Source organism: Alexandromys fortis, unplaced genomic scaffold (genome assembly GCF_014885135.2).
Source record: "Alexandromys fortis isolate MF-2015 unplaced genomic scaffold, M_Fortis_MF-2015_v1.1 scaffold_18, whole genome shotgun sequence".
NCBI lineage: Eukaryota > Metazoa > Chordata > Mammalia > Rodentia > Cricetidae > Alexandromys > Alexandromys fortis.
The window spans coordinates 2,714,213-2,738,720 of NW_026067897.1; the positions used below are offsets into that span (position 1 = coordinate 2,714,213).

The 24,508-nt window shown below is 39.7% G+C and overlaps 1 protein-coding gene and 1 long non-coding RNA gene across 6 annotated transcripts in view; one reads left to right on the forward strand and one right to left on the reverse strand.

Annotated features, from left to right (window-relative positions):
• The window catches only part of Necab1 (N-terminal EF-hand calcium binding protein 1), a 178,790-nt gene that overhangs the window by 91,284 nt on the left and 62,998 nt on the right, over window positions 1–24,508 (forward strand). For all 3 annotated transcript variants that reach the window (XM_050165608.1, XM_050165598.1, XM_050165589.1), the window contains 2 exons: window positions 10,249–10,274; window positions 15,035–15,132. In XM_050165608.1, the coding sequence (XP_050021565.1) occupies window positions 10,249–10,274; window positions 15,035–15,132 (124 nt within the window). The remainder of the gene's footprint in view (window positions 1–10,248; window positions 10,275–15,034; window positions 15,133–24,508) is intronic.
• Window positions 1–24,508, reverse strand: part of LOC126515769 (uncharacterized) — a 48,669-nt gene that overhangs the window by 6,652 nt on the left and 17,509 nt on the right. Inside the window, exons 2-5 of one of the 3 annotated variants that reach the window (XR_007595922.1) lie at window positions 22,227–22,453; window positions 21,536–21,574; window positions 8,257–8,386; window positions 724–978 (exon numbers count right to left, since the gene is read on the reverse strand). This is a non-coding gene — a long non-coding RNA (uncharacterized lncRNA). The remainder of the gene's footprint in view (window positions 1–723; window positions 979–8,256; window positions 8,387–21,535; window positions 21,575–22,226; window positions 22,454–24,508) is intronic. The other 2 variants (XR_007595920.1, XR_007595921.1) reach the window with 2 other exon arrangements.

The following is a 24,508-nucleotide window of genomic DNA, read 5'->3' on the forward strand; positions in this document are numbered from 1 at the left end:
CTCCAGGGTGGGAGGGTGGTAGTAGATGCTCTGGTGGTGGGGGGTGAAGAAAGAGAGAAGGGAGACAGACAGAACTTAAACACCAAGCCACAGATAAAGCTAAACAAAGAGAAGACCCCAAACTCACATTCCTAGGAAAGATTAACTCACCTTCTTGTTGTCCCCAGTGGTTAAGAATTTTCAGTTTTAGTCTTCTTTTAGATACAGATGACAGAAGCCAAACTCAGAATAGCTTGGATAGGACAGAGACTATGCGTGAGGGATGGTGGAAAATGACTCCCTGGACTCAACGCTTTTAATGTGAAGCTAATCATAGAGAGTCAATGAATTTGGAGTTGCCTTGTCACCTTTCTTATGTATCCACTTATACTGTGCCCCTCCTTATCTCAGCTCTCATATGGTTTAGGATCGCTCTACTCACCCACAAAGAGGGCTGTGCCATGTGGGGCAGAGGAAAATTGGCTTTATTCAGTGTGGAGTTAATATCCTCCCTTAGCTACTTTAATGATTCTCCTTTGACAGTCATACATAAAATGCTAAAGGAGTAGTCAGTGGGCTAGTACTGTGCAGTCTGGGACCATTTATCACACCCAGTAGGGATACTGGGAACATATCCTGAGTTTTTAACATACAGCCCATACTCTTCTTCATTCAAACTTCCTGGCTGTAGATGAACAATGACCAGTCAACCCCTCACTTTCATTCCCGTGCTTTTCTACCTACCTCCATGTCTTGATGCAGTGATGGACTGGATCCTTCCACACTGTATTGATGACAGGGTAGACTGTATCCTTCACACTGTATTGATGCAGTGATCGACTATATCCTTCTATACTGTATTGATGCAGTGATGGACTGTATCCTTCCACACTGTACTGATGCAGTGATGGACTGGATCCTTCCATACTGTATTGATGCAGTGATGGACTGTATCCTTCCACACTGTATTGATGCAGTGATTGATTATATCCTTCCGCACTGTAAGACAAAGTAAGCCTTTCATCCTTAAGTTACTTATTGCCAGGTATTTTCTTATTTTTCAACAAGCAAAGTGACTAAGACACACTCTATCCCATGGTGATGGGTTGAAATCTCTGAGCAATACAAATCTTCCCTCTTTTTTTTACTTCTTTTAATTTTATTTTTAAAAAAATCTTATTTTCCAGTTCCCTCTCCCTCCCATACTTCCATTTCCTCTATCTTATTCCCACCCAACTCCCCATCCACTCCTCAGAGAAGGAAAGGCCTCCAATATGGAGTCAACAAAGTCTGTCATATCACTTGAGGCAGGACCAAGATCCTCCACCTGTTTCTAGGCTGAGCGAGGTAACCCTCCATAGGAAATGGGATCCAAAGAGCCAGGTCATGCACTAGGGATAAATACTGGATCCATTGCTAGTGGCCCCACAAAATACCCAAGCCACACAACTATCACCCACATTCAGAGGGCATAGTTTGATCTTTTGCCAGTTCCTCAGATGTCAATCCCAATAGCTCGGGACAGCTGTTTCTGTGTGTTTCCCCATCATGGTATAGGCTCTTTTACTATTAATATCAATCCTCACTCTCTATGACCGGATTGATGACTACCTTAATTGTAATTGTAGAACCTTCATCCAGTATCTGATGAAAGCAGATGCAGAGATCCACAGCTAAGCACTGGGCAGAACTTCTGGAGTTCAGCCATAGAAAGGGAAGAGTATTATTACAAGCAAAGGGGTCAAGATATTCCCTTTTTTCAAGTTGCTTATATCAGACATCCTGTCTGTCACAGTAGCAAAAAAGTTAGCTAAGTCAGGGTACTAAGACAAGAAGCCCCTTCAGGAACATACAGATGAGCGTAAGTCTTCCCCCCAACAAAGACAGGGAAAGTGTGTTTCAGAATAAATGGGGGAAAGTAGAAGTAGTAAGAGATGCTTGCTGCAGCTTACAGATGGATCTTCCCCACTGAAAACAATGACGTATTGGAAGTGGCAGGAGGTAGAAGAGATAATAAAGGAGACAGTCAGGAAATGGAAAGTCAGAAAGCGGAGCTGAGGTCCCCGGAGAGTCTGGCAGCTGATGCTGGGTGGATGTGGGAGGCGGTGAGCGCCATCGAAAAAGCAGTGAAACAAAACAGAAGAGAAGTGGAGAGTGGGTGGGGAGCTGCGTGTCTGTGTGCTCTGAAGACATCAGCCAGGGACAGCTTTGTCAGCCTGGAAGGCAATAACTGTCAATCAGCCAATTAGAGCTCAAGCCTCCTCAAGCAGTTAAGAGTCCAGTGGTGAGCCTTAGCTTGTCAGCTAGTGTATGTTTTGGCACTTGGACAGCACATTTTAGTAAAACTTGCCTGGCAAGTTTTTTTCTTGTCTCTTCCTCTCCATTTTTTGTTAACTTATTGTACAACTGTAAATTCAGACTGTTTTCTATATGGCTTTCTGGTTGTGGGATAATATTACAGAAGAAATCATTAATTTCCAGGCCCATTATACCATACCCATCCACAATTTTTAAATGACAGTCAAGACACAGCTTTTAACATTGTGCCAAGGAGTCTGTTCATAGTCTTAAAGAAAAGAGTCTTGAGTTCTTTTCTGATGTTTTAGAGGTGGGGTCTAAAGTCGGTCTGTTTGTGAATAATTGAATAAGTTGAGAATACTTGCTCACATGCTGAGAATAAGTTAGTGACACAGAGACAATGCAGTCTGAGAGGTGGCACTTGTGGTTCAGAGTGACTGACTCTTTTAAAGCGTCCCACTTGGACCAGGGGAAGGAGATGCTGAGCTCAAACACACCTATTGACATCAATAGCTGCTGCTTAAATTGTGATTCCAGGATCAGCCGCACAATTGTGGGAAGCTTGAGATCAACTTCCCCATAGGGAAGTTCTGGGCATCGAGCTCAGGAGCTTACACTAACAAGCTCTTCGAGTGGCAAGCATTCACTAAAGGTTGAGAAGCAGGGGTATGTGTAGCAGTAGACTATTCAAGTGGAAAGGCCCAGAAGGTGGCTGGCTACACAAACAAAGCCAGAGTCTGAGTGAGAAAACAGAATCCCAGGCCAAGGAAGTAAGTTATTGCTAGCATGACACCTGAGGAAATGAAGATAGTAAGAGCCTTATGCAAAAAAAAAAAAAAAAAAAAAAAAAAAAAAAAAAAAAAAAAAAAAAAAAAAAAAAAAAAAAAAAAAAAAAAAAGATACGGAGGGAGGGACCTTAATGTCCTCAGTCCTCCAAAGAATATCTAGGAAAGCCAGGTTTCTCCATTAGGCACAGAGATCAGTTTAAGAGAGATCAATGCCAAATGGCCTGTTGACACTTAGGGCGACCTTCTAAACAAGCAGGTCTCACACCCTGCTGGACATAATTGAGTTCTCTGTGGCGCTAAACAAAGGAGTGACAGACTGTATTGCTGTGTCTATAATTATTGGACTTAGATTAACAGAGTATATAATTATAATAAACTTAAGCCCTGCTTGCAGAGCAAGGAATTAAAGAAGGACACTTAAAAGAAATCGCACACTAGCTCATAATAATAGGTTATTTATTTAGGGGTAGACTCACAAATCAGAATCCTCTGCTAGAATGGGAGAGCAACCCAATCCCGCAGCCAGAAAAGAGGGCCTGGGTGCGGGCTTTTCATTGGCATAATTAGTATAAGAAGCCACGCCCAAGTGGGCGAGTAACTTAAAGGCTACCTGCTGTAGGATTTCCTACAGCAAGGAGCATTCTTTGCAGATTATGTTCAAAGGTTGGCAAATGCTTCATTTACCTTGGGAGAGTTTTGAGAGGTGAAGGCTGGTGCTAAAACGTTACTTTGACAGGCTGAATCCCTGTACATAAGTCCCCAAAGCCCATTGTCTGGGGGCCTGGTCTGGAAATCTGTATTTCTGAAAATTCCTTGGGCAGTTCTTCAGTTCAGTCAGACTGAGACTGGAGCATAAGCCAATTAGATATCTGCCCTAAGAAAAACAAAGTCAGAAAGAAAAATGCTTCCCACTCTCTCAAACCAGATCTCAGCCTCTGCTCCTCCGGTTCTTTGATCTCTGCTGTGGCCTCTCCCCTCCAGTTGCCTCATCTTTTCTCATTTTTCAGGTTACAATTCCAGGCTTTTGCAAATATAACTCCTGTCTTTCCTATGGCCCCTCCTCCCCAGTCTCTTTCCAAATGCAGGCACCTTTCAGGGCAAACTTATTAGAGTAACCACGAAGTACCCTCCTTATTTTCAGATGACCTTTATGTTGCAAGCTGAGTACACCTGGAAACATGCCTGTCCAGTATGTGGATCATTGCAAGATGAATTCCATGAATAGTCATGAGCTAATTGTGCCCCGAATTGTGCCTACTATCTCTCTCTCTTTAAAATGATGACTTTAAACTGAACAATCGCAAACTATACTACGTGAGTGAGTATAGCATCCCTAAAAAGCAAATCCTTGTGTTCCCTTTGTTTGGAGAGAAGCCTGGAACCCATCTTTCCTCACTCCACTCTTCTGTGTTATCTATGTGCTTGTTTGGGCTCTGTGCTCCTCTGGACACAAAGACACTGTGTTCATTGGTAACACTCTCATGCCTCATTTCTCAGGATTGTAGTTCTCTTATTTCTAAGGCTCAAGATTTCAGAGGACTAAAACTTTAATTCTGACCGTCGCCAAAAGTTCTAAATGTGAATTGAGAACTGGCCCTCTCCAGATCTTCCTATACTTTCTCTTTTGTGTCAGAGTTTAGTTACTCTCCACTCCTTGTCTTCTGAACCATTGGTTCCTCCTGGCTGGTCTTCCAACCATCCTGTTCCTTTGCAATCCCTCTCCCTCCATTTGTTCTAAAATGATGGATTCCACCCAGAAACCATCGTTTAGATCTCTGTAGAGTTACAGAGCAATAAGAGTCTGCATAGTGAAAGTTACTCTGTTCAGTACTTGTATATTCAGTGAATGGTGCCTAGTCCTTGCTGTGGAGTAGCATAGAGTCCCACAAGGAAGACAAAAGTGGAGGACTCCCCAGCCTCTCCTTGAGAAGTCTGAAGACTGCTACATTGGCATGAAGCATCTCGGTGCATATTCTCAAAGAGCTCCTGGGATCCTCACCTTTCCTTCCTGTAGCTGACTGCTCTATATGCAGCTGACTCTATCGTGGAGTCTAGATTCCTGCGTGAGAAGACAAGACTCTCAAGTTAGATGTGCCTGGGTTTGAAGCTGGGCCCCACCCCTAACTAACGAATACGATGGGTATTTGTACAATGAGAAAGTGATAGGTAAGACGTAGAGTCCTTACATGGAGTGAAACGCTTCGGGAGATGCTCAGTGGGTGTCCAACTCATGTTCAACACTCCCTGCAGGTGAGCAGTGGTTAGCCAGCTCTATCTGTTTACAGTTTTCATCATAATGCAGTGTGGTAACTCCTGATTTTGAAGCTAGCTCTTGAGTTCAGAGAGTGCTCAAAGGACCGTGAAGTTGACACAGAGACCCAACCATGATGCTATTTGGCGCGCATGCCTACTTGAGCCTCACACAGAATGTTAGAGCAGGTTTAACCATTTCCTAGAACTACTCTGGAAAATGTCATAAAACGAATGGCTGAAAGCAACAGGAATTTAGTCTCTCACAGTTCTGAAGACTGGAAGTCCAGTATACAGGCTCAGCAAGACCTTACTCTCTCGAGCCTTAAGTGGGGAACCTTTCTTCATTTCCTCCAGCTTCCCATGGTAGCTGGCAAATTCTAGGATTTCTTGGATTGTGGAAGAAGAGGTCCAACTTCGGCCTATGTTCCCCTAGTCTTCCACCTGTGTCTCAATACCCAAAATTCCCCTCCTTTTCTCATCTGAAGAGGAAATCATTTAGCATACACACTAATGCAACATTACCTCCATTTTCATTTCCTTATATCTACAAAGACATTATTTCTCATGCAGAGTCTAAGACATCAATATTTTGAGTACACAGAGCAGCTCACTGCAAGGCACAGAGGAAATAATTAGGATATCATGGCTGAGTAAATCAATAACGTGTAGCTCAAGAGAAATGGGATTTTTCTAACTCTAGCTGATCTCCCATATTGGAAACGAGTTTATGTGTGGAAAAACAATCTAATTTGAATTTGCCTCAATATTAGGAGAGTTCAGATTCTTGCATGAACCTGGGGTTTGATGATTGCAACAAAGATACCTAGGATGTGGAAGTTGTAGTTTTGGAAAGGAGATGAAATGAATATAAACAGAAGCAGCAAAGGAGGAGTTTAGAATGGTGGTCTTTCAATGAGAAAGGCACAATCCTTTGTTAGTATTTTTGAGCTGAAATGCAGGTAAATCTGTAGGAAAACACCTAAGAGAGATAAGAGGTTGAATATAAAAGTGCTCTGAGGTGCAAGCTAAGTTGACAGCTGGAGATCTTGAGTTCCCAGACCACAGAGCTCTGGTGTTCTCTCTTGGGCTGAATAGCAAACATACTTCTCAAGACAGAAGCTTGATTTCTTCAGAGTTTAGGGAGCCCAACACAACACATAGAATACAACTTCCAGTACCTTCATGGTTGGATGTGAATGCTGTTAAATATTGCTTACCACTTCACTCTTTCTTATACACAGAATGTCAAATGGTGGAGTTTGCAAACTGGAGTGTCAGGTTCAAAGGGACAGACTGAATGCAATCTCTACTAAACAATCTCACGGGCCATTGCACAGTATATGCAGAGAAACCACGAGCCTCTCCGGTTAACCTTAATTCCTTGCTTTTACTGATTTCTGTCAGTCCAACTACAAAATTCATTATTTCCATTAAAGAGGCAATGTAATGATCAAAGACAGAGATGTCTTAGAAAGGAAGAAGCAAACCTTCCTGACATCCCGACACCCAGGAGCCATGTGGGCTCACTAGTGCCGTATTCATGCACTGTTTCCAAACCTTTGACCAACACAGATGTATATAGCCAATCTACCTCTGCTTTGAAATTTGTGTAATTTTTGAATATGCATTTCTTCCATGATAGTGAGAACTCTTCAGGTACATTCAGTGGTCCATTGATAGCACACAGTTCACACAGCAACCCGACTGCTTCATGTTTGTCTTCTTCGTCTTTATTTCCATTATTGCCAGTCAGGTGGCTATGAACAGCTTTGTTTCTACCCCTTTCTGGCAGCAAGATGAGAAGGGATTCTTCTATTAACACCTCTCTCATTCTGTTTTTGTAGGAATATGAGCTGTTTACCAGCATTCATTCTCTTCACTTGGCTTTCTCTCTCTTCCCCTTTCTTTTCCTCATTTTAATATGCTGCTATTGGTAAAATACTATTGGGCTTTCTGCTATAAACATGAGGGAAAGCAGGAAAATCCTACGTTATCAGATGCACTCTCTTCTGTGCTTTATGTGTCCTGTAAAATCTTGCACTGCTACAGGATGTGAAAGATCACAGCATGAAGTGAGTCCTACCGTAACTTATCCAGGGAAGTCTTCTGTAAAGAGAACTATGGCTTCCTGCACACTACCAACAGCATGGCACAAAAACCACTGAGCTCAGGAGCCACGAACACTGCAGCTCTTGACAGGCGTCATGTGTAGTGGTGAACAAGCAGCGCTCCTGTGTCCGTCATTCCTAACTGTTCTACTTCATGCTATATCCAATTCATTGCACTTTCAATAGCAGACTGGAGCTGTTTGTTCTTTTGGAAATTCAACATAAGTCTCATTATGAACTGTGAACCATTGCAGAAAATAAGTAAATAACCTGTGCCTTTTAATGTCCCTTTCAAGCCTGAAGTTCTATAAAATCAGTAAGACTCAGAAAAAAAAAAATCTTACATCTTACAGTGGTACAACAAAATGCCTGAGCTAGCCAACCTTGAATCCTATATGTTTAAAAATATTCTGTTGGTTTCTCCTCAAAACTTTTCACAGGTCAGTTTCTTCCTGCCCACCTCCTCCTCTCTGTCTCTCACTAGCGGACTGAATGCTGCTGACCACACTCACTTACTAGTTCATGCAGGGAAAGCAGAGGACTGGAGAGTGGAGAGATGCATCTTAAAGAATTCTGTACTGCTAGATTATAAACTAAATGTAGGTTTATAGAATATTTATATATGTTAAACAAGTATATACAAAGTAAAGGTTGGTATTAAATGTAAAACCAAGCCTATCCTCTTCCCCACCCCATGGAGACCACATACCCACTGGGTTGTGTGCTCCACCCAGATCTGCGAGCCCCGGCTACTTCAGTAGCCTGGAAATGAGGTTCTGTGCCTCGCTTTCCTCCCACCACTGCCAATCTCATTGAGCCAAGCTACTTACCTTCAGATTGTTCTGGGATTCCAAACTGACAAGAGAGCAAGGAGGAACTTCCTACCGTGTTGGGTTGGTTTCTTCAGCCCCATTTCCTCACTGACAATGCACATTCCGGTCAAAGGAATATCCTTGTTCCCTGAAATTGAATAAATTCCTAGTCACACTTTTAATTTTTATTGAAAAAATTATTTTTAATAGAATATCCATCATTCATCTACTTTTTCTATTTTTATTTAACCTTTGGACGTTAGCTTAGCTGTATTACCCTGAGATACACTCTTTGACACCTCAGAAAAGCTCACCAGTTCTCCTACATCAACTGGTTTATTGCCATTTATTGGCTATACGAGTCTTTTTCTGTATGTTTGAGACAAGGTATCACTGTGCAGCTCTGAATGTCCTGGAACTCTCTATTTAGACCAGGCTGACCTTGAATGCACAGAGATCTGCCTACCTTCAGAGTGTTGGAGTTAAAGGTATGTGCCACCATGTCTAGCCTCTGAGTCTACTTTTGAACTAAGCTCCAAGAGACTAGAAATCTAGTATATTCGTTTTGATATCTATCGCAGCCTCAGGTATCAGTGGCAGTTAGAATCATGTCTGATATGTAGCAATACATGTATATGGAATAAACAGATGAATACTGAGGAGCATACTCCAAAACCAACACAGCAGACCTTACATGTTCTGTCAAGTGACAAAACCATGCATCGAAGTATCAAAATATTCAGATACAAGATAGAATATCCAGTGTTATATAATGGCATCTTGAGTTTGATTGCATAACAGAGAATGACAGGGCTGGTGATGGAAGGCTACGGCAGTGTCTCTCCTGTGACTAAAGGAAGACTCGTCTAGGAAGGTGTCATTGAACTCTGGCATGTCACAAGTGCATATTCTAAGATTTTTCAAACTCATGTTCCTTGCAGATCCTCATATACTTTAGATCTTTAGGAGGTATGTTTCTAGTCCTTGTAAATTAATTTTGAAAAGTAGGAATTATAATTGAAATTATTGTTAAATTTTTATTTACTTTTGCTAATATTTTATGCTTCTTTCCGTCATGTGATTAGTTATAATGACTTATTGAGTAGTACTGAAGTCTATTTTCATTCCCATACATACCCTTCTGGGCCCATGCCATGGCATTATTCTTCTGAAAAAAAAACTTATACTTATTAGCATTTCACCCCAGTATTTTGAATTTATCTTCACAATTATAATGATTTTCTATTGCTTACCTCTGAATTTTGAGCCATGTAACAATAACATCTTGGAGATCACTTGAAATAAGCACCGAATTACATTTGTCTCACAGGTATGTCAGCTCTAGTTCTGCTAGGTCAGCAGTCATGATGACTACATTGCACTAGTGACCCAAAGTTCTCTGTGCCCAGCCACTCACTTAACACTGAAACAGTACTGAGACAGAGCCGCTAAGACCCAGTGAGGCAAAGTATCCAAGATCACAGACACAGTAAATTGTGGAGTTAAGAGCCGGACTCAGCATTCCGGCCCAAGAGCTCATGCCCTTTGCTACTGTGTGTTATTTTTCTAGAAGGTTGGAAGGAAAAACACCAATATGGAATTATTTGTTCACGACGGACTCTGAGGCAATAATGGTTGCTGATGTGCAAGCACTCAACAATGTAGAATGGCTGAAGAACTATCCTAACCACACACATTTATTAAACAATTATGTGGATTGGAGAATAACTGTATTTAAATGTTTAGAAACTTAAATGAAGGGCTACAGATGTAACCGTGGAAGAACATTTGCATAACGTGTGAGGTTAATTGACTAATATTGAAGTATCTTTTCATTTCTGTACCACAGGGTCCTTGGCATTATTCCTTTGACAGTAATGTATTATATTTATTAACATTTTATCCCAGTATTTTAAATTTACTAGTCCTCAGCCTTGGAAGAATAAAAGATAAACAAATAAACAAACAGAACATTACCAAGGAAATAACATCTTTCTTTCTCTCTTTCAGCAATCTTGACACAGAAGAGCTGTGTGGTGAGTATCTTCAAGACCAACCAAACTGCTGTAACTTTGATTCAGAAAAGGGGCTGTAAGATGATAAACTTATCACATGTTGGGGTTAAAAGCCTGGAAGGAAAGCAAACCATTGGGCAGAGTGGTCTGGGGTTTTCTTGTCTTGGAATTCGTCCCCAGTGTGCAAGTTACTTAAACACTTGGGCCCAGTTCATTTGCTCGAGACAAGAGAACTGGGCTGTGCAGCAGTTTCAGGGAAACAAATTCTGTGTGTGCTGGATGCAGCCTCTGTTTGCCTCCTAGTACCACACAGCCTCTCCAACGCTGTACCCTTGACATATAAAAATAGCTTAGGTCCCTATCTCTGCAGCTATTCTAGAAACTTAAATGCCTTTATGAAGAATGTACAAGTGAGGAGAGAGAAGTATTTTCAAATGCATAGTCTGCCAGCTTCTTCATTTATTTCTGTTGTCTTTGTGACTGGGAACTGAGGTCAGAGATTAAAAATGGGAAAAGTAAAGAATCTGAAAATTATTCTTTGTTACGAAAATGGAACATTATGAAATGACCAGACTTGAAACATATATATATATATCTGCATGCGGGAATGTTTTATATTTTTCATTTTAAGACAAATGTGTCAAATAACGCTTTTGCTCAAGTATGGTTTTACTGTCTAGGCAGCCTAAAACATTTAAGTAGCTAGAAGAAAGGTTTTGAAAACTTCTCATTGAAATCACAGATATTTCCTAGATACTCTAGACATTTTACAATTTTAGCACTCACCACAATCATCCAAATGGACATTTTCTGTCATTAAAGATTGGTAACCGTTCAGAAATCTGACAGATCATCACTGAGAGACTCCACCAGGATAATGGGTCACAGTGAAGTTTCAAGGCAGCAACTGAACCAAACAAATGATAATCACTGGCCAGAGCTTTCAGATATTTCAGTAGCTGTTGGACTTTAGGCTTCCTGCATAACACCTGCACAATTTCCCTCCAGGTTCAAGGACAAGAATCCAGCTGAAGAAACAAGATCTGGTGCAGAAGCCAGGTGTTCTGGTAGCACAGGGAGCTAGGTGTTTAGAGTTATGGGGAAACCCTACACAGTCACGGTAGCTTCAGCTACACATGAGAATTGCTGTGCTGAACAAAGGGGTTCACCCGACCATGACACCAGGACATGTGAGGAACAGCAAAGCCCATGAAGGTCATGTTGTCGTCCATTCTCATGGATACACAACCCCCGTCAGAGAGGGAGGAGAAAGGAAGGAGTGAAACATTGGAGACCCACTTCTCTCAGTCTAGGGATGGCAGGCCAACCAACGATTCTCTCCAATTGTTCACAAAATTCCTTTTATGCTCAACCAACTTGTCTGCATAAGAAGAGCTCATTGAAAAATGAAATTATTAATATCTTTACGACTGAAAGCTTTTAGTGGCTATTGTCTGTCTGCTCTGTTGTCTGTCTGTCCTTAAGGAGTATCTCGCAAATCTGTCTTCTCCTAAAACTACTACATGTTAAAGCATAACTGTGATTCTCCACTCAATCACCCACACGGAATATTGATTGCCTTTCCCTATACTAATGAAACGTGATTAATCATCTACTCTGTATATGCTGGAGGATTTGAACGCTTCCTCCTCCCCCATAGTTTCAGCAAGAAAACTGATTGGACTTTAATTCAACAGAATTTCTTCCTATTTTTGAAATCCAGTGATTATATTCACAATCTTCTTAGAATCCTTTCCTCTGCTGTAGAACATGCACTTTATTTCTAGATTACAGCTTCATTTCACATTACTTTTTGAATTTAAAATAAATATTTAAGTTGAATTTTAATCAGAGCCAGGGTTTCAGTGCCAGCAAGAGAATTATGAGGAGTCACATCTCATACAAGTTCCCTGTGGGCGTTGGAGGGGTGGAGTTTGATTGACATAGAACAGAGGTTTCGTGCACTTTCTCCTAGAAACCAATTGCAGATTATAAGCATCTAGATCTTAGCTTCATTAAACCTTTGCTTAATTCATCAGCTAATTCAATTATGGACCTAAACTCAAAATCTATTAAAATGTTACTTTAAAATATCTTTGCAATCTAACTTATGAGAGTAACATATAAATAATATTTTAATTAATAATGTTTTATCATCTGAGGATATAAACTGAAGCAGGATTGGAGAATGTGGGTAGTACCACCACGACAGACAAGGAAATTTTGATTATGTAAAGTTCTTCATGGTGTATTTTTCCTGTTAAAGTTTTTCTTGGCTGATCACCCACACTTATCAACCCCCTTAGAAAAATCTTTAGCAGAAATTTCTTTTTTAAAAAAATATTTATTTATTTATTTATTATGTATACAATATTCTGTCTGTGTGTATGCCTGCAGGCCAGAAGAGGGCACCAGACCCCATTACAGATGGTTGTGAGCCACCATGTGGTTGCTGGGAATTGAACTCAGGACCTTTGGAAGAGCAGGCAATGCTCTTAACCTCTGAGCCATCTCTCCAGCCCCTTTAGCAGAAATTTCTATCTGACTATGTAGTTCAGACTACAGGGGATAAAGCTCTGTCTTTCATTTCACTTAGGGTTTTTTTCTGTCTTGTTTACATGCTGAGGAAGTCATTTAGATTCATGAGAATACTTCCTGGGATTATTTCCTATCTAGCTGGGGGTTCTTTTGTTCTGACTTGGTCTTCATAAGCCAGACCTGAAAGTTCAATTTGGAAGATTGACTTGCAGAATAAAATACCAAGTCCAACACTACTAATTCTGTGCAGTGGGGAAGAGAGAAACCAGCCCCTTGTTGGCATTGTATTAGTGAAGGCGTTGTAAATAAGCACAGGAAGACACGTGCTTCCTGGAAGCATGGTGCTTGTCATTGTGGCTACTGGGATTAAAGGTGTGTTTCCATAACCCGGTCTGTAAGGCTGAGCAGTGGGACTGTTTTACTCTCTGATCTTCAGGCAATCTTTATTTATTTAAATACAATTGAAATACCATGATACTGGACCATAACCCCAAGATTTTGTTTTAGCAGATGAGGCTTTAATAATAATCTAAAGTTGTAGCAAGTTCCCTAAACTGATGCTTCCCAAACTCAAATGTACCCGTAAATCACCCGGTGTCCTATTTAAAACATATTTGTGAATTGACAGTCCCATGGGCCTGAGATGATGTGTTCTAACCAGTTCCAGCTGCTGGTCCACCGAGAAGCAAAACCAGTGAGGCTCTAGCAGACTCTGACACAGTCAGGTACACTAACCTAAACTTCAGAATGGAAGGCAGAACACTACTGGAGGGATGTTTACGGCTTGCCCAGCTTCATCTCTCACCAATGGTTGTAGGACACTGAACTTCACCACCTCACTTAGCTCAAGCTATTCTTCAGGGGCGGCGTTACAGTTCCCTCCGCTCTCAGAATTGGTCAACAACTGAGTGGTTGCTTCCTCTCTAACTAACAAATGTGTAAATGAGGAAAATGCATAACCAAGACTTAAAATAGCATTTCCTCCTTTCTTATTTCACTGATCCTTCCTAAAGGGATTTCTACAGAGGATGTGTCCCAGTGTGTTAGAGATGGGGGAATCAATGAGTATTTTGCTTTTAGGAAAAATATTTGATTTGTTTATCTATGTATGTATAGGTGGCATTTTGGCAAGAATCAAGAATGTTTATAGTTTATTGTTTTTTATTCTCAAAAAATTATACATTGGGTATGAAATCAGTCAACTGGCCAGTATTTTTGAGCAAAGTCACATGTAATCCAGGCATGACTTGGACTTCCTATGTATCTGGAGATGACCTTGACTCTCTAATCCTACTGTTTGCAACTCCCAAGTGCTGGAATTACAGACATGCACCATGACACATGACTTATGTGGTACTGTGAATAAAACCCAGGGCTTTGTGCATTTTGAACAAGTGTACTAGCCAACTAATTAACATCTCCAGCCTCCACTTTTGTTAATACCAATGTCAGCAAATGTTATATCTGTAGTATTAAATAGATGAACAAAATCAGTTTTTATCAAATATATTATGATATAGCAAAGAATTAAGTCTGCATGTGAGTTTATAACCTGTTACTGTAATTTTTAAATATGATACATTACAGAAATAAAGTAATAAATAGTAGTTCATATCTGTATTACATTTCAACTGATTTGAAATTATTTTCTGTTCCATGTTTTCAGTTTAATCATGGTTTTTGAGGCATTACTTATTCCTAGCAATGGAAAAATATGATAAACATTGCTCCACTGAAATAAATGGCTGAAATTATCAAAAACCCCTCGTGACAGAAGCATATCATGAGTAGAGCCAGAGAAGACCTCTCTGTGGTTGGCAGAACCAAGCGTTTAGGGAAAGCTGTCCTTCAGAAACCTTTCCTAGAAGGAGCAATAGCATTTTTACATTTTTTCTCAAATTGCTATCCTATTGTGATCTATAATAATATACTATTGAGAATAGCGTTTTACTGAATCAACCTTGTCATCACGCCCAGATTCATGTTTCCCTGAGGTTTTTTTTATAAGAGAAATAACACTTTTGTGGATAATTATGACCAGCTAGGCTATTTTTCTTTTTCTGTTTTACCTTTCTAATGAAATTAGTATGCTGCTACCATAATCTCGTCTGAAAGATTTCTGTTTTTCATTTATAGCCAACATTTTGCTTGCTGGATTTATAAAGTAGATTATCAACTGAGACTTTTGTCTTATGATTATCTAGACTCCAACATAAATTGATTTTAATGCTTTTACTTTACAGAATATTTTTCTCAGCACCTGGGGGAATACGAGAATGTACTGGCTGCACTTGAAGACCTGAATCTCTCCATCCTGAAGGCAATGGGCAAAACCAAGAAAGTAAGGACATGTCAATGATTGCTCTCCAAAACAATTATCTTCCTTGAAAAATATTTTTAAATCATATGCATTTCTCAGTGTATATTGAAAATACAGATTGCTTTTATCAGTGATGATTTTTTATATTGACTGTATTATTAGTTCACAGGACAATTGCAAGCATCCACTAGGAACCAGAGACTATTTTGTACTGAGAATACAAAGATACCCTAAGCTATTTCAGCAATTCTTAATATGGTAGGAGTACAAGATATGTAAACAAATGCGTTGTTATGTAACAGAGAGGACCCCAAGGTGGAATACTTAATTCTCACTGAAGGAAGTAACACCTGAACGTATAGCAATTAAGATAATAGTCATTAGACAAAGGAGAGGAAACAGCAGTACAGAAACTCTGTATCAGGAAGGACCCAGGGCACTCAAGGACATAAAAATGAATAGCAAGACTAAGCTTCGGGAACAGGAGGGATTGACACAACATGAGATGAAGCCGAATTAGGGAAGGGCTGCATTTTTCGTGATTGCCACCAAAGCTAAGAACGTAAGCCGACACACGAAATACAAGTAGACAGTATTTCAAGTAGAGATAGGCAATCCTTCAGGAAAAGCATGTGAGAAAACTAGGCTGTGGTTGAGGTAAGCATAGAAGAGAATAGAATCAGTAAAAGATGGATAAGGAGGCTAGTTAACCAGTTCTGGTGAGAGATAATGGTATGAGGAGAACCAATTGGTGGGAACTCCGGAGAAAAGAAAATGAAGTGCACTTGGCTTTGGCAGAGTGACTGTGGAATTTGGAGAAGTGTGAATCCAGGGGATAAAATGAGAGTGTATTCAGGATAAATCGAATCTTTGGCTTGGATACCTGGGTAGTGACTTCACCTAGACAAAATGTTGAAAGAGGACCAGGTGTGAGGATGTAAGAACATAAGCTTTTATTGACTCTAAACTGCTTTAATAGTGTCTAGAAGGACACAATTGAACACTGGAGAAAGAAATCTATTTCTCATAAATGCCATCTAGAGCTGGGTTTGCAATAAAGAACCTGAGTATGTCATCGAGGCAGAAGGGAATAACTAAAGTGAGGTGAGAATCCAGCACTCTTCAGTCAGACATTATAGCTCCTGATGGTGTAAGGAAGAGAAGGACCCAGGATTGGGGACTGGGTAGGAGCACACAGTGCCCACAAGTTTAAAAGAGTATTTGAAGGTGTGGAGAGAGGTTTAATGTTGATTGCTATGTAGAAGTTAAGAGACTAGAATTAAATTTTTCATTCAGTGAATTAAGTGGTACCTTAACATTTAAGATGCTTGACAGGTAAAATGTTTATGAAGCACATATGGAATTCCTGGGTAAAGACAACAAATCCACACCAAATCTATACCAACAAATCTATAGCAAATCCTGATGTCACATAAACAACACTGAAATGAGATCCTTTAAAATGGCCACGTTTACAGCAACACAATTTGGAAACAGCAAAGTAGATGGACATGAGGACAAGGTGCTGGCAGGACAGACACTGCTCTACTTGACCCACTGAGGAAGAGAGCCTTAGGTTTACATAGGTGAAAAGAGACTAAAGGATCTGCTGCAGTAGTTGCCACCACAGCTGGAAGGGTGATTCGTGGCAGGGCTGAGGCAGCCACCTGTAGGAAATTCATATAAGAAGTACTTGGTTGTCAGATCACAGCCTCTGCGCAGCAATGACTTCTTGTCTACAGAGACTGAAATCTGTAGCTATTTCAAGGGTAGGGTACTATCTCTGGTCTGAGGCAGTATTAGCCTTAAGTGAGGGATTAAGTAAACATTTGCATCGTAAGTGAAAGGCATCCAGTTTTCTTCTCACTAAACCCGGGGAGTTTTGGCAATATACTCTCAAGGGCAGATAGGGAGACTCTTCTTTTGAAAATCCCGACAGTACAAAATGACAAAACTAAAGACTCATGAGGAGGTATACTCTTCTCTAATACTGGTCAACATGTCCCTAACCTACTAGATACTAAATGTGCAATCTGTCAAGTAGAATCACTAGGCTTCTTATCGAGAGGGCAGAGATACACATAGGAGAGAAAGAAAAGAAGAACACTTGGAGACAGAAAAGAGTTAACATGGGAATTAAACATAAAAATGAAATTTCAAAAATATTATCTTTAACCTCCTTATAAAAAGAGGAGACGATTCTACACTTATGAAGAAATAACGGACAACCCAAAGCAAGAAAGTGCAAAAATAATACTAGCAGATTTTTTTTAAAAAAAAGTTTAGAAAGTCTCCCCAAATGCAAAGCAAAATAGAAATTTGAAGTATCACCCAATGATGTTTTCACCTATAACAAAGGGTAGAGAAAGCCAACAGCACAAAGAGGACAGAGGTGGAATCTAGAGCATTTTAACTTGCCTTCCTTGAGAGACTGAGAGCTGCAACCAACTGCTATAAAATCACTTGTTTGTTGCTATTGACTAACTCAGTGAGTAGTTACAAGAAACTATGTAATGACAAAATGTTTCTGTAGGAAGTAAAAGTAATGCATTTATTTTATTTATTTTACCTATCACACTTACCCTAAGCCCTGAACAGATCCTTATGGTTTAAATTTTATTGCTGTATTAAATAAATGTTTTGGTTAAATGAGCATTTGTACACTAAAAAAGAAAAAAAAATTAATTCCTTTGAGAAAAAAAATCTTCTAAATTCTAGAAGCTTTCAAGTTTCATTCACTAGGAAGGTAAACCAGATACATAATCTTTTGTATGTTCATACAAATATACACTAGAATCCTGTTTTTCCCCTGTTCCAATACAATGAAACTTTGTGACATTTAAACCATGGCCAATCTTTTACTTTTATTAAGTTGCATTTTTTTCTTGGCATTGACCCTTAGAATGTGTTTGATTTATATAATACAGCTTAATCTATGAAAGCATTTTTTTATAAAATAAAAAGTGAAACAGTGGAAAATAAATTTAGAAGATATATCTTGGTATGGCAGCTTAAAGACAGATGAAATTCAGGGTCCCGACACCTTTTAAGCTGCTGGTGACCTGTAATCCTCTGTGTGCTGCCAGCATGGGAAGCCTACTGACAGGTAGCCAGCATTTCTCTTTGAGAAACTGGGTGTATTTTTATCCAGATGAAAAGTGCTGTCTCGGTCGGAAGGGCTGACATTCCAGGCTATGTGTGATATCTTGACTGGCAGCATATCTGTTTCCCATATCAGAGCGAGATAAAGTGGATTCTACCTGTTTAACTCAGACCCCAGGAAGTAATTCTGGACAGTTACAGTGTAGCGTGGACAGTGCCCCTTATCTCTCCTTCCCCTGTGCTTCCTTATCTGGGACAGAAGAAATAAGGTAAAACCCTACACGGTCATTGACAGGTGTCAAGGTAGGGAAAACTAGAGCCCTCATCCAATCTTGACAAACTTTCTCAATTCATTTTTCTTCTTTTGATAGAGCAAGTGCTAAACTACCTTGTAACATCAATTTGTAGCGTGAGTGTAACTCAAAAATGAAAATGTAGAATTCTGATGCAGCCAAAGCTTATTAGCTGCTGTTAATGCAAATATGTGATATTCCTGCTCGCTGATTATTAAAACTTAAAAGATTATCATAAACTAAAATGAAGAATAGTGTTTTTGAAATGATATTTGGGATGTGGCAGTTATCATATTGAATGTTTCTATGGGAATTCCCAAATTTAAAATATGCTTCTATAATATTTAATCTAGAATTCAACTTTAAGCAAGAGCATCTTATGTACATCTTCAGTGTGTAGGAAAAATGGTCATTTTCTAGAGCTGTTGGACATCTGTCATTCTTAGTTCTATGTGCCTTTGGGGGTCACTGCTGCCTTTTTCTCTGGCAACTCTAGACCCCTTCGTCTCAAACTTTCCGTATGTCAGTGTCTCCATTTTCCTAGTACTTAGCATCTAAGCTTCTGAGGCCTGTGTTTCTTGCACTAGTTTAATAATACAGTGGTTTCTAAGTTTTATTATTAATACAAAATGAATAAATATTCATGATTTTTTTCAGTATGAGGAATATATGTTAATTACTACAATGGTGCTAGGATTTCTCATGAAAGAAAAATACCCCTCTTTCACTCAAAGTGTGAGCAGCGAAGTGATGTGTCAGATACTGAAGCGCCCGTTTAGGCTCACAGAAGACAGGCATTCATCCTTCTTGTTTCATAATTATCTTTTACGTGTTCTCTAAAATAAGATGGAAATCAACTCTTGATAAAATATTTTCCAAAGAGCTTATCTGCTATTCAGTTTGTTCCATGGCACTTTGTAAGTAGGTGTGTGTATTGGGGAGGCCACGGATAGCACAGACCTGGGGAATGTGTGTATTGAGGGGCTACAGATAGCACAGGCCTGGGAAATGTGTGTAGTCCAGGAGCCACAGATAGCACACACATGGGAAATGCGAGTTTGTATAGTGAGGCTATGGACAGCACAGACATGGTGTGTGTGTGTGTGTGTGTCTGTGTGTGTGTGTGTGTGTGTGTGTAATGAGGAGGCCACTATTAACATGGACATGGTAACCCTCATACCAGGGTTTGAGGCCACAGACATAGACCAGCAGGAGAGAAGTTCTGACCCAGGTCCTAGCTTTAGAACCTTCTATGCAGACTTCTGCCCAGTACTTGGCAAAGGGAAACACTAGGCTCCTAGAGAGATCACTAAATTAAAGCAGATCATAGTCCTCTCATTGAAGGCCCTTGCAAAGAACTCCACATAACTGCTAACTCAGAAACTAAGCTGTCCTAGGCAGAAGACCCATCGCCTCTGCCTGGGCAAAGAGGGACAGAACCCACGGGATCAACCAATGAATGTGACTTTTAAGGTGATGTAAAGGTTAGAAAAGCATTGGGTTTACTGATATTATTCATGAGGTGATGTGGGTTTTAATTCACACAAGGATCATCAGCAAGGTGTTGGCTGAAGGGATTGAGATCAGACCTCACTGGAAAGGCTAGGCTGACTCAGGACTTAGATTGCTTCTCCCTTGACAACCATGGCACCAGGGCTTTCTTGCCATTGTCAAAGCCCACCTTACTCCTGGTGGCTGCTGTGACTTCCTACACCAAGTTACCAGATGAAGGCCACGTGCTCTTCTTTGCTGCCAGCACAGTGCTTAAGAACCTGTGAGAAAAGGGCAATGAGGGTGCTGGAGAGATGACTCCAAGGCTAAGAGCACTCACTACTGCAAAGGACCCAGGTTCAGCTCACAGCACCCAAGTGAGGCAGCTCACAAATGCCTGTCACTCCAGTTCCCGGGGTCCCAGCATCTTCTTCTGGTCTCCACAGGCATCTTTACAGAGGCAGTGCACAAACAAGCAGTCATACATGCACCCACTTAAATACGCTTAGAAACAGATAAGGAATAAAGTCTAGAAAAAAACAGAGTTTAGGAATAGTGGTGTATACCAGTTAGCATTTACATAAGTATTAGGAGTGTTTAGTATCCTTTAATGTGCATTAATTGTTTTCTCTTCTTTATAATTAATATTTTGTTAGCATAAAAGTAATGATTTTTATATATGTATTGTATTATACTCTATCTTTCATTCATTCGTCCCTGCCTTCCTCATCATTCCTGCCCTGGTCTTGATGATCTCCATCCTCACCACAAGTAAATGGAGACTGCACGTTTGTTTCCCTACCACCCAGACCTGAATAATCACACAGAAACTATATTAATTACAACATTGTTTGGCCAATGGCTTAGGTGTATTTCTAGCTAGCTCTTACATATTAAATTATCCCATTTCTATTAATCTTTTTATTAATCTATATACCACCATTGTTGAAATAGGAGCGGCGGGGCTGCGTCCCCAACACCCCGGCCGCTTGGCTAGCTCATGCTCAAAATAACAACACACAAACTGTATTCATTTAAAGAACTGCTTGGCCCATGAACTCTAGCCCTTACAGGCCAATTCTCGCACCTGGACTAGCCCATTCCTAATGATGTTTGTAAGCACCCCAAGGTGCGCTTACCGGGAAGATTTCTAGCCTCTGTCCATCATGGTGTCTCTGCTCCAGAGAGCAGAGCTGTTCGGTCCCTCTGGAAGCAGAGCAGAGTCTGACCTCACTTCCTCTTCCGCCCAGAATTCTATTCTTTCCACCACCCATCTATCTTTAAACCTATCAGGGCCAAGGAGTTCCTTTATTGCTTAACCAATGAAATCAACAGATTGATATATGACACTCCCACATCACCACCATGAGGCTGTGACTTAAGGGTAATGTTCTGGTATCTTTCTCCTTTGGTGGCTACATAGTTTCTCCTTTCTCCTTGCATTCAGTTTAGTTTTCCTGCCTACCTATATTCTGCCCTACCATAGGTCAAAGCAGCTTCTTTATCAACCAGTGAGTGGTAATAAAAAAAAATCATACCATACAGAAGCAAATATCACATCATCTCCCATTTTCTGTCTAAATAAAAAGGAAGGCTTTAACTTTAAAATTGCATAATTACATACAACAAAACAGGTATCAAACAAGAATTACTATAGCACAATTAATAAAAACCCAGAAACAGATATTAGGGTTCAACTTGAAGGCCAGAAAAGCAAAACTGCCAGCCACTGGCTCTTATCTCTACATCTGTTTGAAATGGTGATCCTGCCTCCAGGAATCCCAGAATGAGACTGTACTTGAGAGCTGTCTCCTCCAATATAGTATTCCTTTCTAGGGCTGTGTTTAAAGTTGTATACCACTCCCACCCAGTTTCTATGACAAACTAGTGTGACTCCTGGGATTAAAGGTGTGTGTCACCACTGCCTGGTCTGTGACCAGTGGTGCTGTTTTACTCTCTGATCTTCAGGCAAGTTTTATTTATTAAAATACAAATGATATACAACTACAAATCACAGTTACAATATTTAGTCTATTTGTGGCCGGCAAAATTAAAGAAAAGTATCATCTATTTTATCTTTTTGAGTCTTAAATTTTATATCTATCTTTTATTATAACCATGGAAAACTGTAACTATCTGTCTTTTGAAGGCATAAGTCACAAACAATGCCACACCAGTTTGGAATTATGATTAATAGGGTGGTATTTTTTTAAAGAGGAAAAAACTTACAGATCACCTTCCCAGACAACAGCCCTCTGCGCAACCAGGAAGGGAGTCTAGTCACCGGAGGAGCAGGAAGTGAAGAGAGCGAGCGGAGGGAAGTAGCCGCTTTTTTAAAGGGAGAGAGACCACGCCCCCAATGGGCTGGTATTTAGCAGCTATTGGTTGAAGGAGCGGAAGGACCTCCCGCAACAGTCCTTAACTTCATCAAAGACCCCAGAAGGATATAATATTACCTAAGAAAACAGGAAATACATTGTAAGAAACTTCCAAAACCCTAGAATTGATAAAGACATCTTGCTGCCTGGACAGTCACCCTAAGTTCTTCTGTACTGTTGGAGCATCCTTCTTCAGCCTACAGGCCCATAGTAGCTGGCAGACTTTTTCATGAAGCAGGAAATTTGAAAGACTATTTCAACTATATTGGCAGTTTGTCAGTCACTTTCTTCTTTGTCCTGCAGAATGTCTGGCAGACTCTTTGATGAAGCAGGAACCCTGAAGGACTGTCTCATCTTCTTTAAGCAAATTCAGCAGCCATTTTTCTGTGGGTCCTGCATGTCCAATTCATACAGTATACCATCAAGCAGTACAGGCAAAAGCAGTTTCTTACCCAAATGGCTAGCCTTGTAACATTGAAGGCAAATTGCATAACGAGATTCTTTAGTACCCATCAACCTCTCTGAAGTAATTGGTGCTGCCAGCAGCACACATGTCTCACTGTCAAGAAAAATCTAAGTTTTTAAAATTCTTTAAATGCCATATTTTGTAGGTCTTTGAAGTGTTGAAGAGTATCTCTCTAACTGAAATATATCTCTGTATATCTAAAATAGCTAACAGGACTATAAGTTTGACTATTATAAATATCTATCTGTTAATCTGTAATTTTAATTTTACATTAAATTTCTAAATAAACTATATAAACATAATACCTTAAATAAGAATAGAAATATACATAAAACAAAATTGACCTTAAATTTGTATCAATAGACCAAGATGCATACCAATGTAAAATATTCATTTCTATATCATATTTCTCCCCTTATTTAGAAAGAGATTGACTGTGGCCATCAACCACTTAAAATCAACCCCCTTTAAATGAAAATAAACATTTATAAACAGTCATTTTAGGAATTTTGGTGTTGTTTCTCCAAACTGTGTCCTGCTGTTTATTGGGCAAAGATTTTTAGGGTTCACAGAGACTGTTTGCAAGGTCAAGTTCCATTAGATCACATTAGCCTGGAAGGAATCCACAGGTTCTCATCTTCTGTGGAAACAAAAACAGATCTTCTTTTCTAAAGCAACATATCCTTAAAATATGTTGTTTTTTGCTTAGCAGCCCCCAGAATCAAGTGTTTTTTAGCAGATAACTCATTAACAGTGAAAAATTTCAAAGAAAACACAATAGTATATATAATCTAGACGCTACATGTATATTCCATCTTTATGTGACTTTGTTTTTCACTCTATTACTTTTTAATATTTATTCTATTATCTTACTCCTTTAATCTATGACTGTTTTGCTTTGGGTGCCAGAATGTAACATAATTAAAGGAGATTTACAAGTAATATGGACTTAGAGTCCTTTACTTGTATACCAAGAGTAGTATAGACTTCGTCATATGCTATTTCTATCTTTAGGTTTCTTAGAAACCTCCACAAGGATTTCTATGGTGACTGTACAAGTTTACATTGCCACCAGCAATGAATAAATGGTTCCTCTTCCCCCACATCCTTGCCAACATTGGTTGTCGTTCATGTCATTCAATGTCTTGATGTAAGGCCTTCTAAATTGGATAAGACAGGGTCTCAAAGCCATTTTAATTTACATTTTCCTCATGGCTAAGGATAATAAATATCTTTTCAAATATTCCTTGACCATTTGCAAATCTTCTTTTAAAAGATGCCTAGGTAGTTCCTTATTCTTTGATTGGACAATTTACTGACTATTGAGATTCTTTATGTAGTTTACATGGTAATATGTCTGATATACAGTTAGTTAGGAGGATTATTTTCCATTCTTTAGATTGTTTCTTTGCTATGATGAATGTTTCTTTTGTGGCACAGAAGATTCTAATGTCACAGGATCCTATTTGTCAATTCTCACGTTGTTTCCTAAGCTTCTGCAGTCCTTTCCAAAAAGACTGTGGTTATACATATGTCTTGAAGTATTTTTCCAGTTTCAAGGTCTCGGGTCTTATTTTAAAGTCATTGACCTATTTTGAATTGATTTTTGTGCAGGGTGACCTGAGAAGATACAACAAGTGTTTTTAATGCTTTTGTAGAACATTAAT